This window comes from Excalfactoria chinensis, chromosome 5 (genome assembly GCF_039878825.1).
Source record: "Excalfactoria chinensis isolate bCotChi1 chromosome 5, bCotChi1.hap2, whole genome shotgun sequence".
In the NCBI taxonomy this organism is placed as follows: domain Eukaryota; kingdom Metazoa; phylum Chordata; class Aves; order Galliformes; family Phasianidae; genus Excalfactoria; species Excalfactoria chinensis.
Genome location: NC_092829.1, coordinates 40245305 through 40267595, shown reverse-complemented (window position 1 = coordinate 40267595; position 22291 = coordinate 40245305). Strand labels below are relative to the sequence as shown.

Below are 22291 nucleotides of genomic sequence, written 5' to 3'. Positions count from 1 at the left end.
ATATTGATGAAGTATCAATTAAATAAAAATCCTTTATGGAGTATTTCAAGGAGAAACGCACACAATTGCTGTTGGACAAAACACTTAAATTTTTACTTATCTTCTTCTTTGTGATAACACTTCAAAATGAAAGCTGTGTAATAATACATTCCTGATCTGTATTTTCAGTGCAAATGCCTTGAAAATATTTTATGCCAGGAAGAGTAAATTATAAGAGAGGGAACAGCCAGTACTAGTATAGACCAAGTTTAAGTGGATGTTGTATAAATTTTCTTTTAGGAGCTTTTTTGATTACATATGTCATCTATAGAAATCATGTATAGATTCATAGAATCACCAAGATTGGAAAAGACCTAAAAGATCATCCAGTCCAACCGTTCACCTATTTCTAATAGCTACCACTAAACCATGTCCCAAGGTATGTGACTTCAAAAGATAATAACAATGGATAGGAGAATTCAGTTATTTTGAAGGAGGCATTTTTCCTCTTTGCTTACAGAAAGTTTGCTATTTCAGAGGTTTGTTTTTTTTTTTGCTTTGGTTAAATGAAGATTTGTATAAATAACTTTCTTAGTAGGCTGAAGGGGCACGCCAGTATTGAAGCCACATCAGCAGCAAGGTATTTAATAGTGCTTTGTGTTGATAACCCCTGCCTCTTTTCTCACTGTGTTTTTGTAGATCTATGAACCTCCCAGTGCTCGTGGGTGACCTAAAACTTGTGATAAATGAACCAAGCAGGCTGCCTCTGTTTGATGCTATCCGCCCACTTATTCCATTAAAACACCAGGTGGAGTATGATCAGCTTACACCTAAAAGATCACGGTAAGAAAATGCAGAACAATGTAACTAACTCCAGATAAAATACGAACAAGAAATATTGACTGAGTTTTAAGATAACTGGTATTTTACTTGGAGTTCTTCTATGCAGAGCTGGGCACATTTGCTCTTTTAAACTTTGCTGTGTTTTGCAGAAAATCTGAGCCACCTGGAAGTTTTTTGCAAAGTAGCTTGATGTGGTAAAAGTAGGGTATGGAGTCCAAAATCAATGCTTCTCTGTTGAAATAAACTTGTTTCATTTTTACTGCATTTAATAAATACAAAAATAAATAAATAAAATAAATCATGTCACTTTAACACCCTGGAAGCATTGACAGCTTCAGTGATTGCAGTGATTTTCTTACGGAAACAAGTTTATTGTTTTAGTAAATATACATCCATCAAAGTTTTGTTCTTTTTCCATGCCTGAATGCTCTAAGAGAAAAATAATGCACAGCTTTCATATGGAATGCTATTGCTAAGAAAAGTTATGCAGCTGGGCAATCAGGTATCTTCCACTGTTTCAGGAAACTGAAGGAAGTGAGATTGGATCGTTTGCATCCTGAAGGACTCGGAATAAGTGTGAGAGGTGGAGCAGAATTTAGCTGTGGCCTCTTTATCTCCCAGTTAGTTAAAGGAGGACAAGCAGACAATGTTGGACTTCAGGTAAGACAGTTGTATCCCTTGATACTGTGCTGTAAAAAGCCTTTTCTGTGATGTTAGAGAAGCAGGCATTAAGAAATGTTTTTCTTCTTTAGAAATAGCAGTTGCTAGGTGCTTTTAGTCTCTCCTAACAAGATATGTAAAATAAGTGTCTTGATGTCATAGCAAATACCATTGGTGAATGCAGTTATTCATGTTGTTCTCTTCATCAGTTTTACTTAATTGTAGATTATATTCATCTTAAGGGTGTGATCGCTTTGGAAGATAAAAGTGCTTTCTGGAGTTTACACTTTATTTCTTGCAATAGTTAAATGTAAGCAGATAGAGAAGATATTTTGTTCTAACTTTACCAAATTCTCATTAAATGTAGAACAGCACATAAATATAAAGAACATTATTCCCATGCTGCACTGATACAATTTATGTAATGAGGTGTTTATTTGAACTGCTTGTATAAATTGTATTGTGGTGGTGGGTTTTTTTCCCAGTGAAAACACAAAAAAGGAATGCCCCCTTTTTAGTCACTGGAAGTATCCCATGTATTGCACAAAACTGCTTTTCCAGTGATTAAATTCTAGGTATGTGAAACCTAACAGTGTTGGCAAAAGATAAATATGTATAGAAACACTTCTTTTCCTAATCCAGTACTTCTGAGTAGCATGTTTGAAGTTATGGGTTGACTGGTTTTTTGGTTGGTTTGGTTTTGTGGGTTTTGGGTTTTTTTTGGCTTTGTGGTGTTTTTGTATTTGTTCTTAGTTGTTTTTCTTATATGTCATTTCTTGTTCACACTTAGTGAAGAGAGAGGTGAGCAGTTGCTGTGGCAGTTGTCTACATAAATCTTTCTGTAGCTGATGAGGACTGTAGCTGAAGGTCTGTTTCTGAGTAGCACAGTTAATAAGCCTGGCTAATTTCAATTTGTGGAGTGTGAATTAGTCTTTGGAAGTGTTGATGTTTACAGGCTATATTTAATACTAGTTCAAAATGCATTCATTATCATAATTCAATACAGTGTTCAATTAAGCTGTGTTTTGTAGGTGTGCTTCATTTTAACCCTTGATGAAGTGGCTTTTACATTTAGAAAATTCACATTTACAAAAAACAAACAAACAAAGACTAGTCATTTATATTGTTGTTTGTTTTTTTTAAAGCATCTCCTGGAGAATGCTTGAAGGCATTAGTGATACTGAGCAGTAAAAGATTTAATGGCCACTGTCTTCAGCCGTCATGGTACTGCGTTCACTTCAATGCTACCTTGCAGTTTTGGTTCTCATTTGTTTCAGACTAATGTTTGGACATGATAAATAGTAATGGTGAATGGGATTGCACAGGGCTTTTGGTCTGATATTACAAGTTGTACTACAACTTAGTGCTTTGCTAGAGCAGATGTAACAGGGGCAATGAGCACAAAAATATCCTTCAGACTGTGACTTGTTAGGGTTAGATTATATATATTAATAGCTGGTGCATCACAGCTAAACTAACTACCTGATTTCCATTCCGTGATACGGGCTGTTAAAGATCACCTTCAGGTGCCTTCATAATAAGTGGCACTAGGCACTTTCTAAAGCCATCTGAGTGGCAGGAGTTGACAGGCAGCCCATTGTTCTAAATTGCTGTCTCACAGTAAAGCCAACTGCTACTGAAATTTCATCCACTTGTTTTATTTAACTAAATCTCTACACATTTTCTAACCAAAAAAATGCTGTCTGAGAAAGATATAATGATCTTCTGTTACAGCATCAGTCCATTATTGTGCTTTTTTTTTAAAAAAAAAAAAAAAACAACAACAAAAAACTAACTAGTTAATTTTGCAAATGTTTCTTCTTGAAGTCGTTTCCAAGCTACATGAAAAAGGCAGAATAACCAGGAAATTTTCCTAAGGCATCTGACCTTTCTTTTTATCTAAATTTTCTCAAAAAAGGTGAGTGCTTAGTCCTTTCATGAAGAAATATTTTTTTCCTCTGCTTTCTCAGATATAAATATCTGAGAGGATTCTGTTGAATACAAAGAGATTAGATGGATCTGAATGATGAAAGTAGAAGTAGTATACAAAATGAGAAGTTTGTAACAATGGTGTTATTGTGTAAAAGCCATTCAATTTCCTGTAAGCGCTAAATATTATATTTCTCATGTTAAAAGTTGGAAATAAAGGGCATTTCACTTGGGAAAAGTCAGGTTTGCAGCTTTGGTTTTGAAAGTTTGACATCTCCTTGTTTGTAGAGAAACAGTAATATACAAAGACAGGACAGGTACTGTTCTACTCTGCTCAGCTGTGCAAACTTTTATCTTTACTGCTTCTGACTTAGACATTTGGTATGGAATAATACTGGTAGAAAAGTAACAAGATGTATGAAAATAGATATGAATTAACTGAGTATGTGGACACTTCTTTCTTTTCTTCTTCTACATTTTTTTTTTTTTTTTTTTTTCCCAAGAAGTGATGTGTTACATTCCTATGATGTCTCCCTTAGTCTCGGCCTAGACTGGCATTGTTCTAAAGCATCATCAGTTTTCATTGACGATGATGGAACTGTTTTTAGGACAAGTTAAGCGTAGCAAGCTTCAGAAATGAAATGACAACATAGTAAAAATAAGTGGTGAAAATATCTATGTGGGAAAAAATCGTTTCTTTATGGGAGGAGAAAAGAAAATACTCTCTTGGCTAAACTTATAATTTTGTGTCTGCCTGTTAGGAAGATGATGTAATGCTAACAGATACGACCAGCTTACTGAGTAACAACCACTTCTGGACAACACCTGTTTCTGAAATGTAGATTCCTTTATGTGTCCCATCACTGCAATTGATCACGTTAAATTTGGCTTCTTCCCTAAAAATGATTTACTTTTCTTAGGTTTGTCTTTTTGCTTTTATGTAGACCAAGGCTCCATGGTCTGTAGTAGTCTGCTTAGCTTGGAAGTGGGGAGTGAAGGACAGATCTTGAATTGTTCTTAAAAAAAAAAATATATATATATATATTTATATATATATATTATATATATATATAAACAACAGCAACAACAAAAAACACCAACAAAAAGGTGTCAGGTGAACTGAACTGATGAGGTAGAACAACTGAAGTCAATATTACATATTTGAGGTAAATTATTTTTACACAAATATTTGGTAGTTTTTAAAGTGAGTAATCCAGAGAGGCCAGAGTTAGGAAGGGATGAGGCTTTGTAGGTGTTTTCTTACTGAGGTACTCAGCCACCCTTCCTTTAAAAACTGAGGTCACTCACTTTCTTGTTGCTTCCTAGCATGAGCATCAGAATCCTAAATATGCTTGAAAGTCTTTGTGATTTGTAGAGAATGTTAAGTCTCTGTGCACAAAACCACAAGAGTCTGAGTTTACTCACAGCTGATTTTCTATTTGGCAGTACGATCATGTTGCCAATGCTGGGCTGCACAGGGCCCTGGGCAGCTTGGTCTGGTGGGTGGCAACCTGCCCGTTGCAGGGTGTTAGTACTGGACGATCTTTAAGTTCCCTTCGGTACAGTCCATTCTGTAGTTACACTATTCTGTTTGTATGATTTTAAGTGTCCAGCAGGTGGTGCAGCAGTTCCACCGGCTGTGGAACATGTCATGTTGCTCTTCTGCAAAATATTCTCTAATTCAGGAGATTCATAGATTGCTTTTTGTTTATTTATTCCTCCTACAGAAAATACCTCGCTTCAAGGGGTACTTTGGTACAGTGGGCACGTTTGTAGTATGTTGTATACTATTATGCATCATTTCCCAGGAAAAGTAGAAAAGTTTGGGAAAGAACTGAAAAAAGTATTGTGTTGTTTTTTTTTCCTTCATTCCACTTGAACAGAGCACAGTTGGAAAATATGATATTTATTCCATATGAATAAGAGTAGAGGTGGTCGATGATGGCATGTTCTGTCAACTAGGTCGGTGTACAAGACACAAGCCAGACTGAAGAATTCCTGCTTTTAGTTCATCCTCTTCCTTTCCTGTGAATGTGACAGTGTAAATGTGAGGTGTTTGATAGAGCTGCCCAGGGCCAGAGCAGGAATTTCCCTCTGTCTCTACCTTTGCCTTAAAGTTGTCAGCAAGGTACAATGAAGCTACTCTTCAGTGATCTAGACTGTGACTTCTTCACTTTTCAAAAGCCTTTTCAGGCACAGATACTCCCATCAAAAATGGATGATGGAAGAACAATGGAAACACTTCACAATTTAAACTAGCAACAGTAGATCACTTTCTCGCTATGACTAAGGCTGATGGTGTTAACTTCTGTCCTAGTAAAGCTGGGAAGCCTCCATGGGGAGACCTGAAAGACTCTGGCTGAGAAGAAATACTATTTGGTAGGGAAAGATCTGGAGATGTATGATTTGATTTTTGTGTAGTCCTGTGTGGAGCTGAGAGTTGGACTCAGTGATCCTAGTGGTTCCTTTCCAACTCTGGATATTCTGTGGTTCTGTGACCCTAGCAAGGTGGCATTTCAATGCATTTCACATAATAAATATTCATAGTATAAAATGTGACTGGAAAGCAGTAAAGTGAAGGTATTCAGCTTTGTGCTTGTGAAGATCAAAGTACAGAGGTGTATCAGGATATTGATTGACAGTTGTTGAACTCATTTCCTGGTGAGCATTTGCCAGTCCTTCTCTGTAGAGGATGGGTTTATTTGATTTGCCTTATGGAAGAGAGTCAATGGTACCAGTTCTCACAAATCATGTCAAATGATTCACATTGTGCAAGTGCTGGGGCCTGGCATTTTTTAATATAGAATCATAGAATGGCCTGGGTTGAAAAGGACCACAATGGTCATGTAATTTCAACTGTCCTGCTATGTTCACTGTCACCAATCACCAGACCAGGCTGCCCAGAGACACATCCAGCCTGGCCTTGAATGACTCCAGGGATAGGGCATCCACAATGTCCTCGGGCAGCCTGTACCAGTGCATTACCACCCTCTGGATGAAAAATTTCCTTCTAATATCTAACCTAAACTTCCCCTGCCTCAGTTTAAAACCATTGCCCCTTGTCCTATCAAATATAGGGGGTCCTATCAAATATATAATCTTGAGCAGGTAGTAACGTACAACCTTAAATTAAGTAGGTAGTTTCACCTCCCTGATTCCTTCTTAAGCTGCCTTGCTAAGGGGATCATTAGTGGAAGTTGGAGACTTCCAATCAAGTTGTCAAAAAAACCTGTCAAATATATTTATGGATGTGAATTAAAGGAGAGGAGGCCTTTTAAAATGAAAGCTTTGCAGTTGTGCTGTGTCATTTTATCACTAAACATGAGCTACCAATACAGCTAATTCTGGTTTCACTTGAGCTTTCTTCAACTGAATTTGCTTTGGGAATAACCTTAGTTTTGTTCCTGCTGCTATTCAGGTTGCTTGTTCTTGGTCTGTTCTGTAGCTGATTATGCTGTCATCCATGTAGCCCAAATGTGTATTGTATGCGTGCAGAGTAGCCTTGGGAATAAATTAATGATTTGTATGGTTTTGTTGTATGGTTTTGTTCCAAACTAAACCATATTGTTTATTTTTTTCACATCTTACAACAAGAGAGTTGTGACAATAGTGTGGCAGTACCGTCCCCTCAGCCACGGTATATGAAAAACAATGGGTTGCTGCTGTGAGACACATGAAAGCATATCAGATGAATAACATACTGTTTTGTAACTAGTGTACACAATCCAAGAAGGTTTGAGCTAATATAGCCAAGAATAAACTTCCATTATGCTAGTGTATGACTCTTATAACCAATAAGGTATTGCATCCAAAATTGAGCTAAATTCATTAAAATAATGTATTATTCTGGATCTAGATTCAGACATGTGGATAAGATCATGTTTTGTGTCCTAATGACCAAAGTAGTTGAAAAGGTATCTCAGAGAACATGGGATCAAAACTAATATAACCTATTAAAACATAAAGATTAAGTCAAACTCATCCAGAGTTTACCTGAAATCCCTAAAGTCTTGAACTGAATACTGTCAAACTTCTGCATTGTAATTATTGCAGATTACATCATTTCTTAGAAACTTATACTTCACATTATCCTTTTATGTTTCATTTTTTAGGTTGGGGATGAGATAGTTCGTATAAACGGATATTCCATCTCATCATGCACACACGAGGAAGTGATAAACCTCATTCGCACAAAGAAAATAGTGTCCATAAAAGTGAGACGTAAGTGGCATCAAAAATCACCTCTATCATTGAAGGCTGTTGTCAATAGATAGGTGGTGACCTGTAGAAAATCTTACTTAACACAGCGTTTCTCTTTTTCAGATGTTGGAATGATACCAGTCAAAAGGTAATAGTGTTTAATTTTCGTACAGCCTTTTCAATACTCAAGGTATCACTTTAATTTTCTGTATGTTTGAAAATTTGTGCCATGCATCTCTCTAGATAGTTAAAATGGCGTGTCTAGTGTGATGAACAGACAGACATCTTGTTACATGGGTCTGATTCATTACATAGTTGCTTACTTAAATGAACAAATTTTGATTTATTTGTTAATAGTCGATGCTTCCTGAAAATTTTATTCTCCACACATCCTGCTTAATGGAGAGCTTTACTACTTCTGCATGTATATGACATTTGAGAAATGCTGTAGAGCTTAGAAAAATCAAACTATTGTTCTCATCCAATTTGTTGATAAAAATTTGACACTGAAAGTGGAATGTTTGACAAATGTTGTTGATGAAATGCGTGTCTCTGCATAGCAATTTATATAAACTGTTCAAGATTTTATGATAATTTTCATTTCTATTCTTAGAGTTTCTCATTATTGTTTCAGTTGAAGAGGATTACTCAATTTTAAATTTGGCCAGCTATACTCACTGAAGTAATTGAATACTTTACTAGACTAAATCATTTTATGCTTGTTTGATGCTCTATTTAAATAGCTGAACAAAGCATACAACTTATAGGGAACAGTATCCTAAGGAACTAGTGGATGCAAAACAAAATGCCCCATTTCAAAACAGCTTTTTGAACACATTCATATTCTTTCTTCATTGTCATTTTTAAGCATTTTTTTTCCTTTCAGTTCAGCGGATGAACCCCTTAAATGGCAATATGTGGACCAGTTTGTGTCAGAGTCTGGGGTAAGGGATCAATTAGGCTGTTTTCTGTGAAGTCTGTAATTGTTCTGAACTGTTTTCTCCTTGGAGCTTATCACAGAGGTCTTTGTATTTATTTTTTAGGGGCAGTATATGATTACACGTGTTTGTGGGGAAAAAAATCTTTTGTGGTATGAAATGATTCTAGAATCACTAGATAAGGAAAGGGCTTGATACAACTGTAATAACTTCTACTTGCTGATCGGTACCTTGCTTTGTTTGGCCAGGCCATTCTTTAACTGTATAAATCTTAAGCAGATGATTTGATCTATCTTTGTTATATTGGTGGAGGAATGACAACATGAATGCAAGTGAGTTGTAGCCATGTAGAAAAAGACCACAATTATCTAATTTGTCTTTCAGGAAGGCAAATTTTGTTGAGTAGTGAGCATTATCAAGTCTTTTTCTAGCTTTTTTGTTAGGGAACACCTAAATTACTATTTTGCCATATCACTTTCTTCTAATTTTCCTTCATTCTTTTCTGGAGAGAAAGCTGTATAATTGGAACAGTTTTCTCAAAATAGATAAGTTAGTCTTTCACATCAGTCACACTGCACTGCCGTAATTCATATGCACTTCTAATTGGTCCATGGAGGAATCTTAATTTGGCATCATCAGGCTTTGTTCATAGCTTTGTGAAGCTTCTATTGGTCTTCAGATAACTTCCACACAGGGTAATGTCTGCAGTTTTTTTAATCTCTCTGTAGGAAGGAAAGGGCAGTGTTGCTGGTCTTGTTTCTTCTGGAGGAAGGGACAGTAAAGAGAAGAAAGTCTTCATTAGCTTGATCGGTACAAAAGGCATGGGGTGCAGGTGGGTACATGGCTTGTTAAATGAGACATCCAGGGCAGTTTGTTCCTTCACTCATTGATGTGATACGTAGAAGGTAGAGAACCATAGAGGACCAAGAAAAGCTGACAGGGACAGGAGGATATCTGTGACACATACATACTATTAGACAAATATAAGTAACTATGTCCCAGGTTTTGACTTAACATCGTTTGTCTTTTTAATTCTCAATTTAAAAATTAAAGCAAGATTACAGTAGCATAACAAAAGATGTGGCATGGATCTTTTAAAAGCTTTCAAATTTCTAAATTTTTAAATACTTTGAAATGCTGCTCTGTAATACAGTAGGTTTCAGCATTGTCCATTGTGCAGCTTTTCTGAACTAAGAGGCTGTGTCTTGGTTCTTAATATTAATTCTGAATATCTGCCATTTTTAGAAATATGAGCAAACATGTCTGAGACTCATGTCCTTTCATCTAGTTGTGAAGATTTTGAGGTAGAAAAGAAATTGTAGTATTTCTTTGCATGTTGCAATGTGTAGTAGCTGACCACACAGAATATTTTCAAAAGAATATTTTTTCTTTAATATTGATTGGAAGATAGAAAATTTTAAATGCATTTATAAACCTGGAAGGGTGATTTGACATCGCCTTCTGGATGTATTATCCACAGAAATGACTGCTGTCTTGAGGGCCAGCATGGACTGCAGGTCGGATTTCAACACTAGGTGTTGGATCCTGATTGCAATATCCTTTTTGTTTTAGGTAAATAACCCTGAACAATAATATCATTATATGTATACATAGTATACTATAGTTCGATAAATAATTATGCAAGCAATTATCAGCTCTTCATTGTATTACATGCTGATGCCTTAAGCATCCTTAATCCCTTAGTGTTAGGTCCATGTACTGTGTTAGCTTCAGCATCCCAAGCAGTATCAAGAAGCCTAAATACTTTATTATTTTATTTATTTTTCCTTTTTTTTTTTTTTTTTTTAGTATGGTTTTGTGGCAAAAAGGGTAGAAAAGTATCCTCTGCACTGGCAAATTAATTTCAGTGCTTGTTTCAGAGTAATCTACACCGTAAAAAGCTTTCTCAGTCAGAAACAAGAAAACAAGACTTCTCAATTGCTTCTGTATAAGCCTATAATTATTGTTTTTATTTTTATTTTTATTTTTTTTTTAATCTTCCACCAGTATTTCCAGTGGACCAACGCAAAAACCGGGCATTTTTGTCAGCAATGTTAAGCCAGGTTCTCTTTCAGCAGAAGTGGGCTTAGAGGTAAGTATATCATTTTACAGTACGGGTACTACAAGGAAATCTTGTTTGACATTTATTTCTTCAAGGATTCCAGGTCACTGTGGAGACATTAGCTGTCATTTCTTTCTATCAGAAGGAGATACCGTTTGGATAGATTTCCTGTCAAGAAATTTCCCTGCCTTTCAAAAACACATGAATTGATAGCCTGGGTCAGAATAACCATCCACCTAGCTCAGAATTTCATCTGAAATAGTGGCAATTGGAAATGCCTGTGGGAGGACTTACATGCTTGGCTGATTTCCCCTTGTATTCTGCCAGTAAACATAGTTATTATATTGAGAATGTTTGACAGTATCTCTCTCTCTGATTCCAGTTAGCATGTGTATTAATTCAGAATCTGTACTAAAATTTGTATTAACTCCTTTAGGTTGGTGATCAGATTGTTGAGGTGAATGGGGTGGACTTTTCGAATGTGGATCATAAAGAGGTAGGATTAAAACTTCTTAATTCCATTAATATGTTGTTGTCAGCTTTCTTTAAGCTTCTGCCCGATTCTCTTAGCTGCAAAATAAATAAATATTTTGATACTGTACCACTTAAAGGCCGTGCATTGAGCATGAAGATTTGGAGATCTGAATAGATACCACTATTTTAGTTCAGATAGGTCATTTGGAAATTCCAGCATTGACAACCAGCACTTTTTGTCATATCTGCACAGCATGTTTACCAGTAAATGCAGACTAATTTTTGTTTTGTTTTAATTTGCAGGCTGTCAGAGTGCTCAAAAGTAGCCGTACTTTGACTATCTCTGTAGTGGCAGGCGCTGTAAGTAGTATGTTTACAAAAGCACAATTTGAATGAAATAAATGGTAAAAATAAATAAGAAACAAAGCTGCATTTCATTGCAATCTTTTTACTGCCAAATCCGGTCAAACTGAAGCCATTTGGAGTGGCTTCTGATTATTTCTAACCACTCACAGTATGCTCAAGTACAACAGTTTCAGGAATGTGTATTGTTGTGAAGCACCAGTGCAATACTGTTCACTTGCAAGGACTGGGAATTCATTTTATGGTAATGATTTTTCACGTTTTAGTGCTTGTGTTCTGCCAGATAGCTTCTTCTGCTGAGACATTAAAGTCTGAGCCAATTAACATTTTCTCCTGAGTAGTTAATATATTCCTTGTACAATGGTTAGATCTATTCTCTTTAGTGTATTCAACATATTGAAAACTGTTCAATTTTTAATTTTCATTATTTGTACAACAGAACAGGATGACTGTGAGTTCTGATCTAAAGTCAGCGGAAATTAATTTCTGCTGATTTCAATGTGGCTTTCAAATAGTATTTCAATACTTCTACTGCTTTAATCCTTCTGACAGTAAAATGCACAGTTTTATACAAGAGCATACTTAGGTTCAGTAGACTAATCAAAGAAGATACTTTATAATTACCCCACAGCTGAATGAAATAGAAACAAGGTTTAACAAATCACTTAGACTACTTTGTAAGGGTTGTTACATGCTGTTTATCTGTATGAAGGAATCTGTATTTTAATTAAACTACTCTTACAATATTGGAAGAGACAACTGTTCAAAGGCACGATAGATATTGTTTAAAGAAATGCTCCAGACTATCTGATTAAGCTCATCATCTCCTAATGAACATCCAAAGGATTTCATTTCCAAGTGATGTTATAAGCTGCTAGAAAAAGAGTATGTCCTATTGGCCTCATTAAAATTTTTGCTGCGGAACTCTTCAATTCCACTGTACTTCACCTCATTTATTTCTCCTTTCTTTGGTATATGTCTCTGTCAGAAGAGGAAACTGCAATATATAAACGTTGTTTCTTGAATTCTCTTTTCTGGTTAAGTAAAGACCATGGCACAAAGTGAGTGATTTGTATTGGGGTGATGATTGCAGGGAAAGGAACTATTCATGACTGAAGAAGAGAGGCAGAGAGAAGCACATCTTCGTGAGCTGGAACGCCAGGAGTTAATGCATCAGAAGCGACTTGCACTGGAGACTAACAAAATCATCAAGGAGCAGCAAGAGAAAGAGAGATTGTAAGGAATCTGTTCAGGAGGATCTGAAAATTTTAGCTTGGATTTGAAAAGAGCAAATAAGACAGGAATAATTTTAAGAAGACTCCCAGATGAACTCAGTCTTATGGAGTCTGTTCATGATTCCTTATTCTACTAATGTTTTGGGTTTTCGAAACCAGCATCATTCAAATAGGTGTACTGAGTAAAAGGGTTACTTTGTTCCCCAGCTGTCATATTCCTGATGTTTGATGGAGTATTGGGCTATTTTTTGATGCCATTCCCTTCTCCATGATTTTTAGAGGACGGTAACAATTTCATACTCATAGAATAATGCGCTGTAGTACTGTCTCAGAAGAAGACAGAGAGTTATTGTTAAACAGATGATGTGTCCCTGCTAAGCAGGTGATCATTAATGTCCTCAAGGTATGAACAAAAGTATTCTGAACCCTCTATGTCTTAAAGACTTCATAAAAAGAACATTTTTTCCTAATGTGTATGTATTTGCTGTCCATATATTTCATTAATTATATGCTGACGCATTTTGTACAAGTTCTTACTCAGAAAATACTATTTTTATTGTGGTGTCCTAATTCCTTTTACAGAAGAAAAATGGAAATTTCCCAGAAGGCTGCAGAGGAGGAAGAGAGATATCGCAGGGAAATTGAGCAGTAAGTATTAGATCTGACTAAAAACATTCTTTTCTAATAAAATTGTATATTTAGTGAAGTGTAGTATCCCATGCATTTCAGTAAGTGCACTACGGAGTTTCAAAATAGGAAACTGAAAAGCAGCACCTGGAAAACACAAGTGTTACGCTGATAATAAATAATGTGGAATAGTCATGTACAGAACACTAGATAAAATAATTGATGTGTCTCAGAACCTGATTATTCTGCCTCTCATGTTTAATTTTAATGGAAAGGAGGAAACGAATGTTGCAATGAAATTGGTCAAGGAAGAAATGGACGAATGAATGAAGAGCTGGAAAACATATATTTTAAGAAAAAAAATCAGATATGCCTAAATGACAGAGGTTATTAATTCTCAGTATACTTCAAGTTACACTGTAACACCACAAATATATATATATATTTAATTAAATATAATAACTAGGTTAAACATTCTTTTCAGTGTGCCTTGCTGCTTACTATGCTTCCAGTTTTAAATACTGACTTCCAGTACAGATTAAATAGTGCTTTGGCCACACGGTTATGCTTTAGATTTATCTTAGCTCAATTTGGGATCTGCAGGAAAATCCAAATGCAAATATATCATATAAGACCTGTTGAATTTTGGCACCATTTGCCAATTTACCGGTTCAAGAATGCTAGAGCCAAGAATAGATCTTAGACTGCTTAAAGGCGCTGTATGTGAAGCTGCAAGTTATTGGGTTACATGGTAGTACTGCTGTGACATGGGATTTTCAGAATTTTCCTTCAAATTTTCCCTTTATTGATTGTGGTGCCTTTCTAGATATTTTCATTGTTTTATGAGCTGCTTTTTCCTGCAGTGTGACTATTTTTCAAAAATGCTGACTTCAGTGAGTTTTGTGTCTCAACAATATTTATGTTTCGCTGTCAAATGAGTCTTTTTTTTTTTTAGTGAAGCCTAGAACTATGTCTTTAGGAAGCAATCATCAAAATAGAAATAAGATCCAAATGAAGATTTACCACTGGAACTTTTGACTCTAGGAATGTTGTAGATACTTCTACATCTCATGTTTTAGTTAAAGCTGGCTATTTTTCTAATATATACTTCAATTTTTAAAATGAAAAAGAAAAAGAGGAGAAACAGTTGGCAACTTCATTTAAGGTGGTGGTATTGTTGTGCGTTCCTCTTGTCTTAAAATTCATGAATTTGGTTGTATTTGTACATTTGTATATTTGTACATTTGTATTTTGTTTTGTTTATATATCTGTATATACACGTCTTAATATGAAAATCAGAGTATTTTGCATGGGTACAGCTTACAAGTTATCCTAATAGCCACTGAGGTATCAAAGACCATGAATAGATAACACTAAAAAAGCTTCACCACCACCCCCCCCCTCTTCTGAAATGTTGGAGTGTGTAAGTAAATGCTCATTTATTGTTTGAACATATTTCCAGCAAAGTAGAAAGAAGTCATTATGTTCTTCAAAAAATGACTCAAATCATTGAAAGGATTTTGGTTAGGTTCAAGAGGTGTTTTATGATGCATCATTTTAATGGAAATATATATATAGCAAAGTTAACAATTCTAAGGAATTTACGTCTGTGTTATTTTTATACTTTGTATTCATAGCTGCATTTTATTTCCACATAGAATAACAGCAGAGGAAGAGAAATTTAAAAAGGAGTGGGAAGAAGACTGGGGGCCTAAGGAGCCTCCCAAACCTCTGAAAACTGTAACTGCAGAAGTGCACTCTGCTCCTCGTTCTAAACACAAAAGTAAGTAGTTGATTTCAGTCTGATTCCTTGGTAACTTTTTTTTTGTTTCAGATGCATCGAGTTGTATGGAATGTATTGTGTGTCTAAGCCGGGTTAGTGATCAGTCTGATTTTCACAAGACTGGGAGCATGTGGAAATTGTATTTAATGGCTATTAGCTACCCAGCTCACTAATGCTACAACCACTCAATTGTGGGTTTTTTGCAATCAGCTGCAGGGAAGAAAAAGAAAAAAAGTTAAGAAATCATTGCTTGAAGCATGATCTCTTTAGTTTGGGGTTCAGATACATTGCATTCCTTGTTGGTTTTGATTGTGTTTCACTTGCCAATCTTATAATGGAGGTGTTCAAGAAGTACTGGACATGTGGTTTCGATTATATGTCCAAATGAAAACAGTGTGTTTGTTTTTTATATACGTGATTGTACATCCATGTGCATAAACCAAAAAAGCAATGCTGAATTACATACATGTAAGAGCCTTTACTTCAGTGAAGATGATGTCACTTCTAGTAAGTTTTAGTTTTCTTTCATTTGTAAGAAGTCATAGATTTGTTACTTCTGAAAAGGAAGGTATGAAGAAGGGGTAAGAGACAGATATTTCTGCTCTTTTTTTTCTCATTTGGGAGTAGTTTTGACTTTCTATATTAATCATATCAATAAGTAATTTAACAGTTTTGTATTTAGTGAGAGGCCTTGGGAGGTAAACTTTGAAAACAGAAAATTAATACAAGATTTGCAGTTTGAGTTGGAGTGAATGAATGTTCTTTGTTGTGCTCTTTCTAATGCAACCTTTTTCTTCCTCACTCTTAATTGAAGAATTATGTTAGTTACTTAATTGAAGTATTATGAAGGATGGATATCACAGTCTTGTGTATTTTGTCTTGTAACCCTACTTTTGGCTTGAAAGAAATGAATGCAATGTTTAGCTTTCATAAAATTCTAGATATCTTTTCCACCTTCTTTTCAGCAAGACATGATTCTCTTTTATTTTGTCAGACTTGGGAACCATAGGGATGTCTTACAGCTCCCTCACTTCTCTTTTACATGGACAAAGCGACTGAGCCCATTCTTAGCATTTCCCATTCTCACTCAGCATGAGGCCATGTGTTTCAAAATTCAAACGCTTCTGAAGAATCTACAATCTTAAGTGGTTTTTCTGTCTCCTTTAACAAATCAGTTTCTTACTATTATGATTTTCAGACCTTTATTCATTTTAAGGCTGAAGTATTTCTTATGTCATCTTCCTCACTTTGAGCTCTTCTGATTACTATGTTGAAAATGAAATAATGGCATAAAAGTGTTTGGAGTTCATACAGAAATTGTTATTGTTTCTGTCTGTGGTCATGCGTGCTAAGAGCTTGTACAGATGCAAGCATCTACTAAAGAAATCGGAATTTCCAGTTCCCACTGACCTTGTCCTTTGGGAAGTAAGGGTACTCGTAAGCATTTGCAAAATCCATGCATTTGTCTGTGAGCTGGTTATGTGTAGAAGATGTGTTAACATCTTTAATAGACCATCTACTAGTGGGAGAAAAAAATCCTGCTTTTTTTTTCTTTATTTTTCTCTTTTGTAAAACCTGTGGATTTTGAAACACGCTTGACCTACTCTCTTTTTCTGTTCCCATCTTATTGTATCCTTCCTTCATGGATCCTGTTGTTGATCTTTTATTTCCTTCCCTGTCCACTTTTTTTCATGTCTTTTTTCATCTATTGCAACAACTCTTTATCAAATAGACTGCAGAGCCTGATTTGATATCACTGGGCAGTCTGCATCTAAATTATTTGAGAGATTGAGGGGGTATTTTTTTGTACACTGCAACCTTCCAATGAGATGTAAGTTGTCCAAAGGAATTTAAGCTGCTTTAAGCTTAATTTGCAGTTATGAAGCTAAGTTGGAAGCTATAGACTATGACAGGAGATTGTACTACAATGATATTAGAAGAAGTAAGTAGTGGGAAATCCTTGTGGAGCAGGTATTATGTAATTTTAGGGAAACTGGGTCATTTTCTAACCCTATTACATTATTTTTTGTTTGAGTGGGCAAGTCAGTTTTCTTTTCATGGGTAAGAAAGTGAGCTGGGGGAAATGTTTTGTCCATTTAGTGTTCTGACTCTTCTCTACGGTGTTCTCTCTGTACAGTGTTTGCCACAGTGGCAGTGCAACAGAAGGCTGTTATCTGTTTCTGAACCAGACATCACAGAACTTCTGACTGTTTAATAATATGAAAAGCCACCGACCTGTATAAAATTTATCTTTATTGCATAGCAGACTAATTAGCCATGTGTAGATCCTAACTGCTATTTGAAGTTACAGGGAGTTAGAATTTGTTTTGATCTGAGCAAGATTTCAGTCTTCTTCTCTCTTTCTCCTCTTTCTCTTCTTTCTCTCTTTCTCTCTTTCTCTCTTTCTCTCTTTCTCTCTTTCTCTCTTTCTCTCTTTCTCTCTTTCTCTCTTTCTCTCTTTCTCTCTTTCTCTCTTTCTCTCTCTTTCTCTCTTTCTCTCTTTCTCTCTCTTCTCTCTTTCCTCTTTCTCTCTTTCTCTCTTTCTCTCTTTCTCTCTTTCTCTCTTTCTCTCTTTCTCTTTCTCTCTCTTTCTCTCTTTCTCTCTTTCTCTCTTTCTCTCTCTTCTTTCTCTCTTTCTCTCTTTCTCTCTTTCTCTCTTTCTCTCTTTCTCTCTTTCTCTCTTTCTCTCTTTCTCTCTTTCTCTCTTTCTCTCTTTCTCTCATTCTCTCTTTCTCTCTTTCTCTCTTTCTCTCTTTCTCTCTTTCTCTCTTTCTCTCTTTCTCTCTTTCTCTCTTTCTCTCTTTCTCTCTTTCTCTCTTTCTTTCCTTTTTTTTTTTAAATTTTTTATTTTTATTTTGAGGCAAGATACTTCATCACTAATTATTTTTATCTGATGAAAACTACTAGTCACTCATTGCTGGTCTCTTTATTTCATGGGAATCTCCAGTTGACCTGTCATTCTGTCTCCTCACTCCTTTCCTCCTTTGTTTCTCTAGTAGATTTAGAGGGAGTTGCACATGACCAACTTGAAACAGATGACATGGATGAAGTGATCATGAAGCAGGACCAACAGGTTTGCCATCCAGCCTTAACCTCCTATCCTGATTTAGATCCTTCCTATGTTTCTTTTCCTCCTGACAGTCAGTCTTGATACTGAACGATCATCTGCTTTTGCTAGAGCAATATATGTGGTCCTTTGGTATGATGAAAGGTTATGATACCGCAATTGTCACTGCTTTCTAAAGATACTTCAGCAAGAATACAAAACGTGTCAATCCTACAGAAACATGGATTATATTGTGAACTCTGTATTGTCAGTATTTATTATGTAAAATTATAATACTAGATTATGTTGCCTGATTTTACTCCACTTATTTATTTATTTATTATTTTTTATGTTTATGCACCTGCGTGTAAATAGTTCACTATGGGAAACAGAGCTTTTCTTGTCACCCTAAACACCAATGTGTCCTGCTGCAAGCTTGAAATAATTTCATTACTTTCTCATTTTGATAGGCTTGTTACGGTTAGTATAAAGTAGGACTATGACTATAGAAATCTCAGCAATGCATATGGCTGTATGGTTCTGTGTGGTATGATGGTTAACAGTTGCATTTGCTTTGCTTAGTATAAAAATGTATCAGCAAAATAAGGGATATTTGTGACTAAATGTGCTAACACTATTAACGAAGAAGTGGTTTAAGTATTTGTCTTATAATATTGAGCATTCGTTGCGCCTCCGAATAAATTTTAATCAGTTATATGTATCGCAGGAATCAATCTGAACTAGGCATTGGCTTTCTTAAAAAACAACTTTTCCTTTACCTTTTTGTAGCCTTTGGATGGTTTTATCGGTATGAAGGAAAATTTCCCACAATCCGCAAGGTACAAAGTGTGATAAGTGAGCTTGTTTGCTGTGCATTTGAATTTTAATTCCTTTCTTTTCTTCTCTTTCACTTATTTAACACATAGAAATTAAGATGCTTTTCAGCATCTTAAAAGAACGCTTAGGAATGCGTTCTTTTGAGCACTTAAAACTTCTCGAAACCTGCCAGCTGGAGTGAGAATAGAGTGTATACTTTGCAGAAGCTGTTCAGCACAGATTGAAAAGTACTCAAAATAATAAATAGATCCATAAATAATAAAAGTCTTTGAAGATGGAAAAATGCAATGGGTGTCACATGTGTGGTTCCCATTTAAACTTCTGCAAATCTCCCCTTGAGAGTGCTGAAGGCAAAAGGCTTTCAGGCACGTGAATCACACACAAAAAAGAAAAATACCAGAAAATCTTTAAGCATGATGGAATACTTCTTAAATCTGTAGAGTCTCATCTAAAACATTACTGCAGTTTCAAGTAGTATTTTATTCTCTATTGCTTTGTTCTCTTTATTTCTATCAATATATCTTAGTTATATCATAGGTTTTTTGTGTTGTTTGTTTTTTGTGATGGCCAATGGTAATTTGCTGGGGAAGGACTAACTGTCCAAGAGGGCTCATAGATCTCTCTCCTAAAAACTCAGAGTTTCTGAGGAGGATATAGGAAGTATCTGAGTCATCATTTATGACTATTATTTTAACCTTCTAGGAGGGTAAGAAATGCCAGTGGTTTTGACCTTAATAAAGAATAAGGAAATAACAGTGTTCTCTGATGCCATTTTATATTGCCTGTGATTGTAAATCATCTTGATCAGAAGCATATAAAATCCAGTATGGTTAGGATCATCTGACAAAGATAAATACATGTTATGAAAATTCAGCCTCTTCACACAAATAGGTGATCTTTGATGATCACCTTGGTGATCTTGGTCTGCTGACCAAGATAATTTACAGAGCCTCCAAATACTTTTCATATATCAATAAGATTCAACTCGGTTCCTGTTGAACTCTGCTACACAATGTGCACTGAAACTTGAAAGTATTATATGCTTAACCTTTTGCTTTAGAATTATTTTAAATATCAAATGGTAAATTTTCTTCCTGCTGAAAATTGCAAATGGATTTCCTCTGTGTGTGCTTAAAAAATAATAATATAATAAAAAATCACTCTGTACTTAAAATATCTTTAATAGGAAATGAACTGAATCCATGGGGAAAAAGGACAGAAGGGTTGACTCATCTTGGTCTATCTGAAAGCAATAAATGCAGCTAAGACTGTCTCATAGATGGTGATATCCTGAACTCTTTGGCATGCATACTGCTTAGCGTGCCTTTCAATTCAGTTAATTTTCCAAATGTTGATACTTAGTGGGTTGACTTGCCACCTTCCAGATACTACATTTCATAGGCAACAATAATGTATCTTCTACTTTATTAGAGGATAACATTTTATCAAAAATTGTCATCAAAGAATAAACTAACTAGCCCCGCAAAAAACATTCCAACAGAATGTTGTTAAAACATGAGAAGCAGATGTTTGACTTAAGGTTGCTTTGTGGTTTTTTTGTTTTTGTTTTTGTTTTTTTTTTTTTTTTTGTTTTTTTTTCTCCAAATATTATTGGTTTTCCAACAGTAGCTACACTTCACCACAGAGCTATAGTCAGCTTACCACTGAACTCATCCAACAGGATCACAGGCTTCTAAAGACTACGAGAAACTCTTACCCTTTGTTTGCAGTGTGTGCAACATTTTTATTATTTTTATTTATTTTATTACATACAGTATTTGTTCACACACAAGCTGATTTTTGCTGGTGGTGGTAGGGAGTGTTTGGGCTCTACGATCTGGAACAGTTTCCTGAGGGCAGTTCGGTTTCTCCATTGATCTAAGCTTCTCCTTTCTAGGTGCTTGTTTGTATTAAAGCATGCAATAGTGTGTTTAGGATGTATGAGGTATGAAGCAATTTTTTTTTTTTTTTAAGCAGTGTCGCATCTATGTGTACATGAGAGTCTGAAAGCAGTCAGTCTCATACTGATGTAAAAATGAATGAAGAGAGATGATAACTAACCAAACCAAACTAGCTAGAAAGAACTAATCAAAACTAGTTGACTGTTGCAAAGTTTTGTAGTGGGCCTGCCAGCTCTTCAGTTGTAGCTTTGCGGAGGGGTAAGCTGAACACTCAATATTCAATAAACTTAATGGCTGTGTGCGGGCATTCCAATAGAGGTTGCATTTCTAGCAAATTGCTGAGGAAATGCAGTTAAGAATTGCATGTGAAAGACGGGCTCCATACTTGCACTGTACTTCACTTTTCAAGACAGGCACTCATGTACTAAGCTTGAAATTGCCATGTTTTTAGCTTATGTAAAAATCTAGCTTAAAAAAATAATATAATTCCCAGAAAGGAAAGGAGCAAAAGAAGTCAAAAAGCGATAGTTTCTGTGAACAGAAGAAAAATAAAAGGAAATGGAATTTGAGCAAAGACTTGCCAAAGAGAAAGAAGGAATGCTGGAGAGAGAAAAACAACTGAAAATAAATCGTCTTGTACAGGAGGTATGTTGTATTCTTCTATCGGTTGCAAAATTATATTGGAGGAAAATATGCTGAATCTTCAGTGGAAGTATCTGAATAGGGAGCTTGTTTAATTGTCAAAGATAACAAAGTTTAAAAATTAATTACATTTCATTAACCTGTTTCTGAGTGCTTGTTGCTACAGTCAATTTATGTTCAAGTGAAGCAAAAATTCTACATTTGTTTAGTGTCCACATTTAGTGACGAGTTTAATGGAAGAGAGCAGAACAGGAAGTCATTCTCAAAAGCACAGTTAGTTGTAAAACTAATCTAAATGGCATATCCTGAGTTTCAAGCCTTTGTACTGTAATGATATCTCTAATCTGTTTTTTTAATGCACTGGTGATATGCTTAAGGTGTCTGAAACAGAGCGTGAAGATCTAGAAGAATCAGAAAAAGTGCAGCATTGGGTGGAAAGACTTTGTCAGACACGGTTAGAACAGATTTCCTCTGTGGAAAATGAATCTCCTGAGGTAAAATGCTGGCTTTTCTATATGCTGCATGATCTCTAAGTAACTCACTGGTTTTCTCCTAAAAACAAGAGGTTTTACCAGAAATAGAGAAAAAAAGGACAAGGAGAATAAAATGACAACTGTCAGCAGTTGGTGAATGACAATGTAAATTTGACGGTTGGACTAGATGATCTTGGAGGTCTTTTCCAACCTTAATGACTCTATGATTCTATTGTATTTGATGTTTCCATAGTTGATAGGGGTGATGTCATATGTTAAAGTTCAACGTTAATGTTTCT

General features: G+C 35.5%; 1 protein-coding gene across 2 annotated transcripts in view; it reads left to right on the top strand.

The window, feature by feature from the left end:
* The window catches only part of USH1C (USH1 protein network component harmonin), a 43224-nt gene that overhangs the window by 5085 nt on the left and 15848 nt on the right, over positions 1-22291 (top strand). The window contains exons 3-15 of one of the 2 annotated variants that reach the window (XM_072337728.1): positions 679-822; positions 1344-1482; positions 7524-7632; positions 7735-7759; positions 8498-8555; positions 9278-9381; positions 10557-10641; positions 11048-11107; positions 11389-11445; positions 12542-12684; positions 13266-13331; positions 14969-15093; positions 18090-18166. In XM_072337728.1, the coding sequence (XP_072193829.1) occupies positions 679-822; positions 1344-1482; positions 7524-7632; positions 7735-7759; positions 8498-8555; positions 9278-9381; positions 10557-10641; positions 11048-11107; positions 11389-11445; positions 12542-12684; positions 13266-13331; positions 14969-15093; positions 18090-18166 (1192 nt within the window). The remainder of the gene's footprint in view (positions 1-678; positions 823-1343; positions 1483-7523; positions 7633-7734; positions 7760-8497; positions 8556-9277; positions 9382-10556; positions 10642-11047; positions 11108-11388; positions 11446-12541; positions 12685-13265; positions 13332-14968; positions 15094-18089; positions 18167-22291) is intronic. The other variant, XM_072337729.1, reaches the window with a different exon arrangement.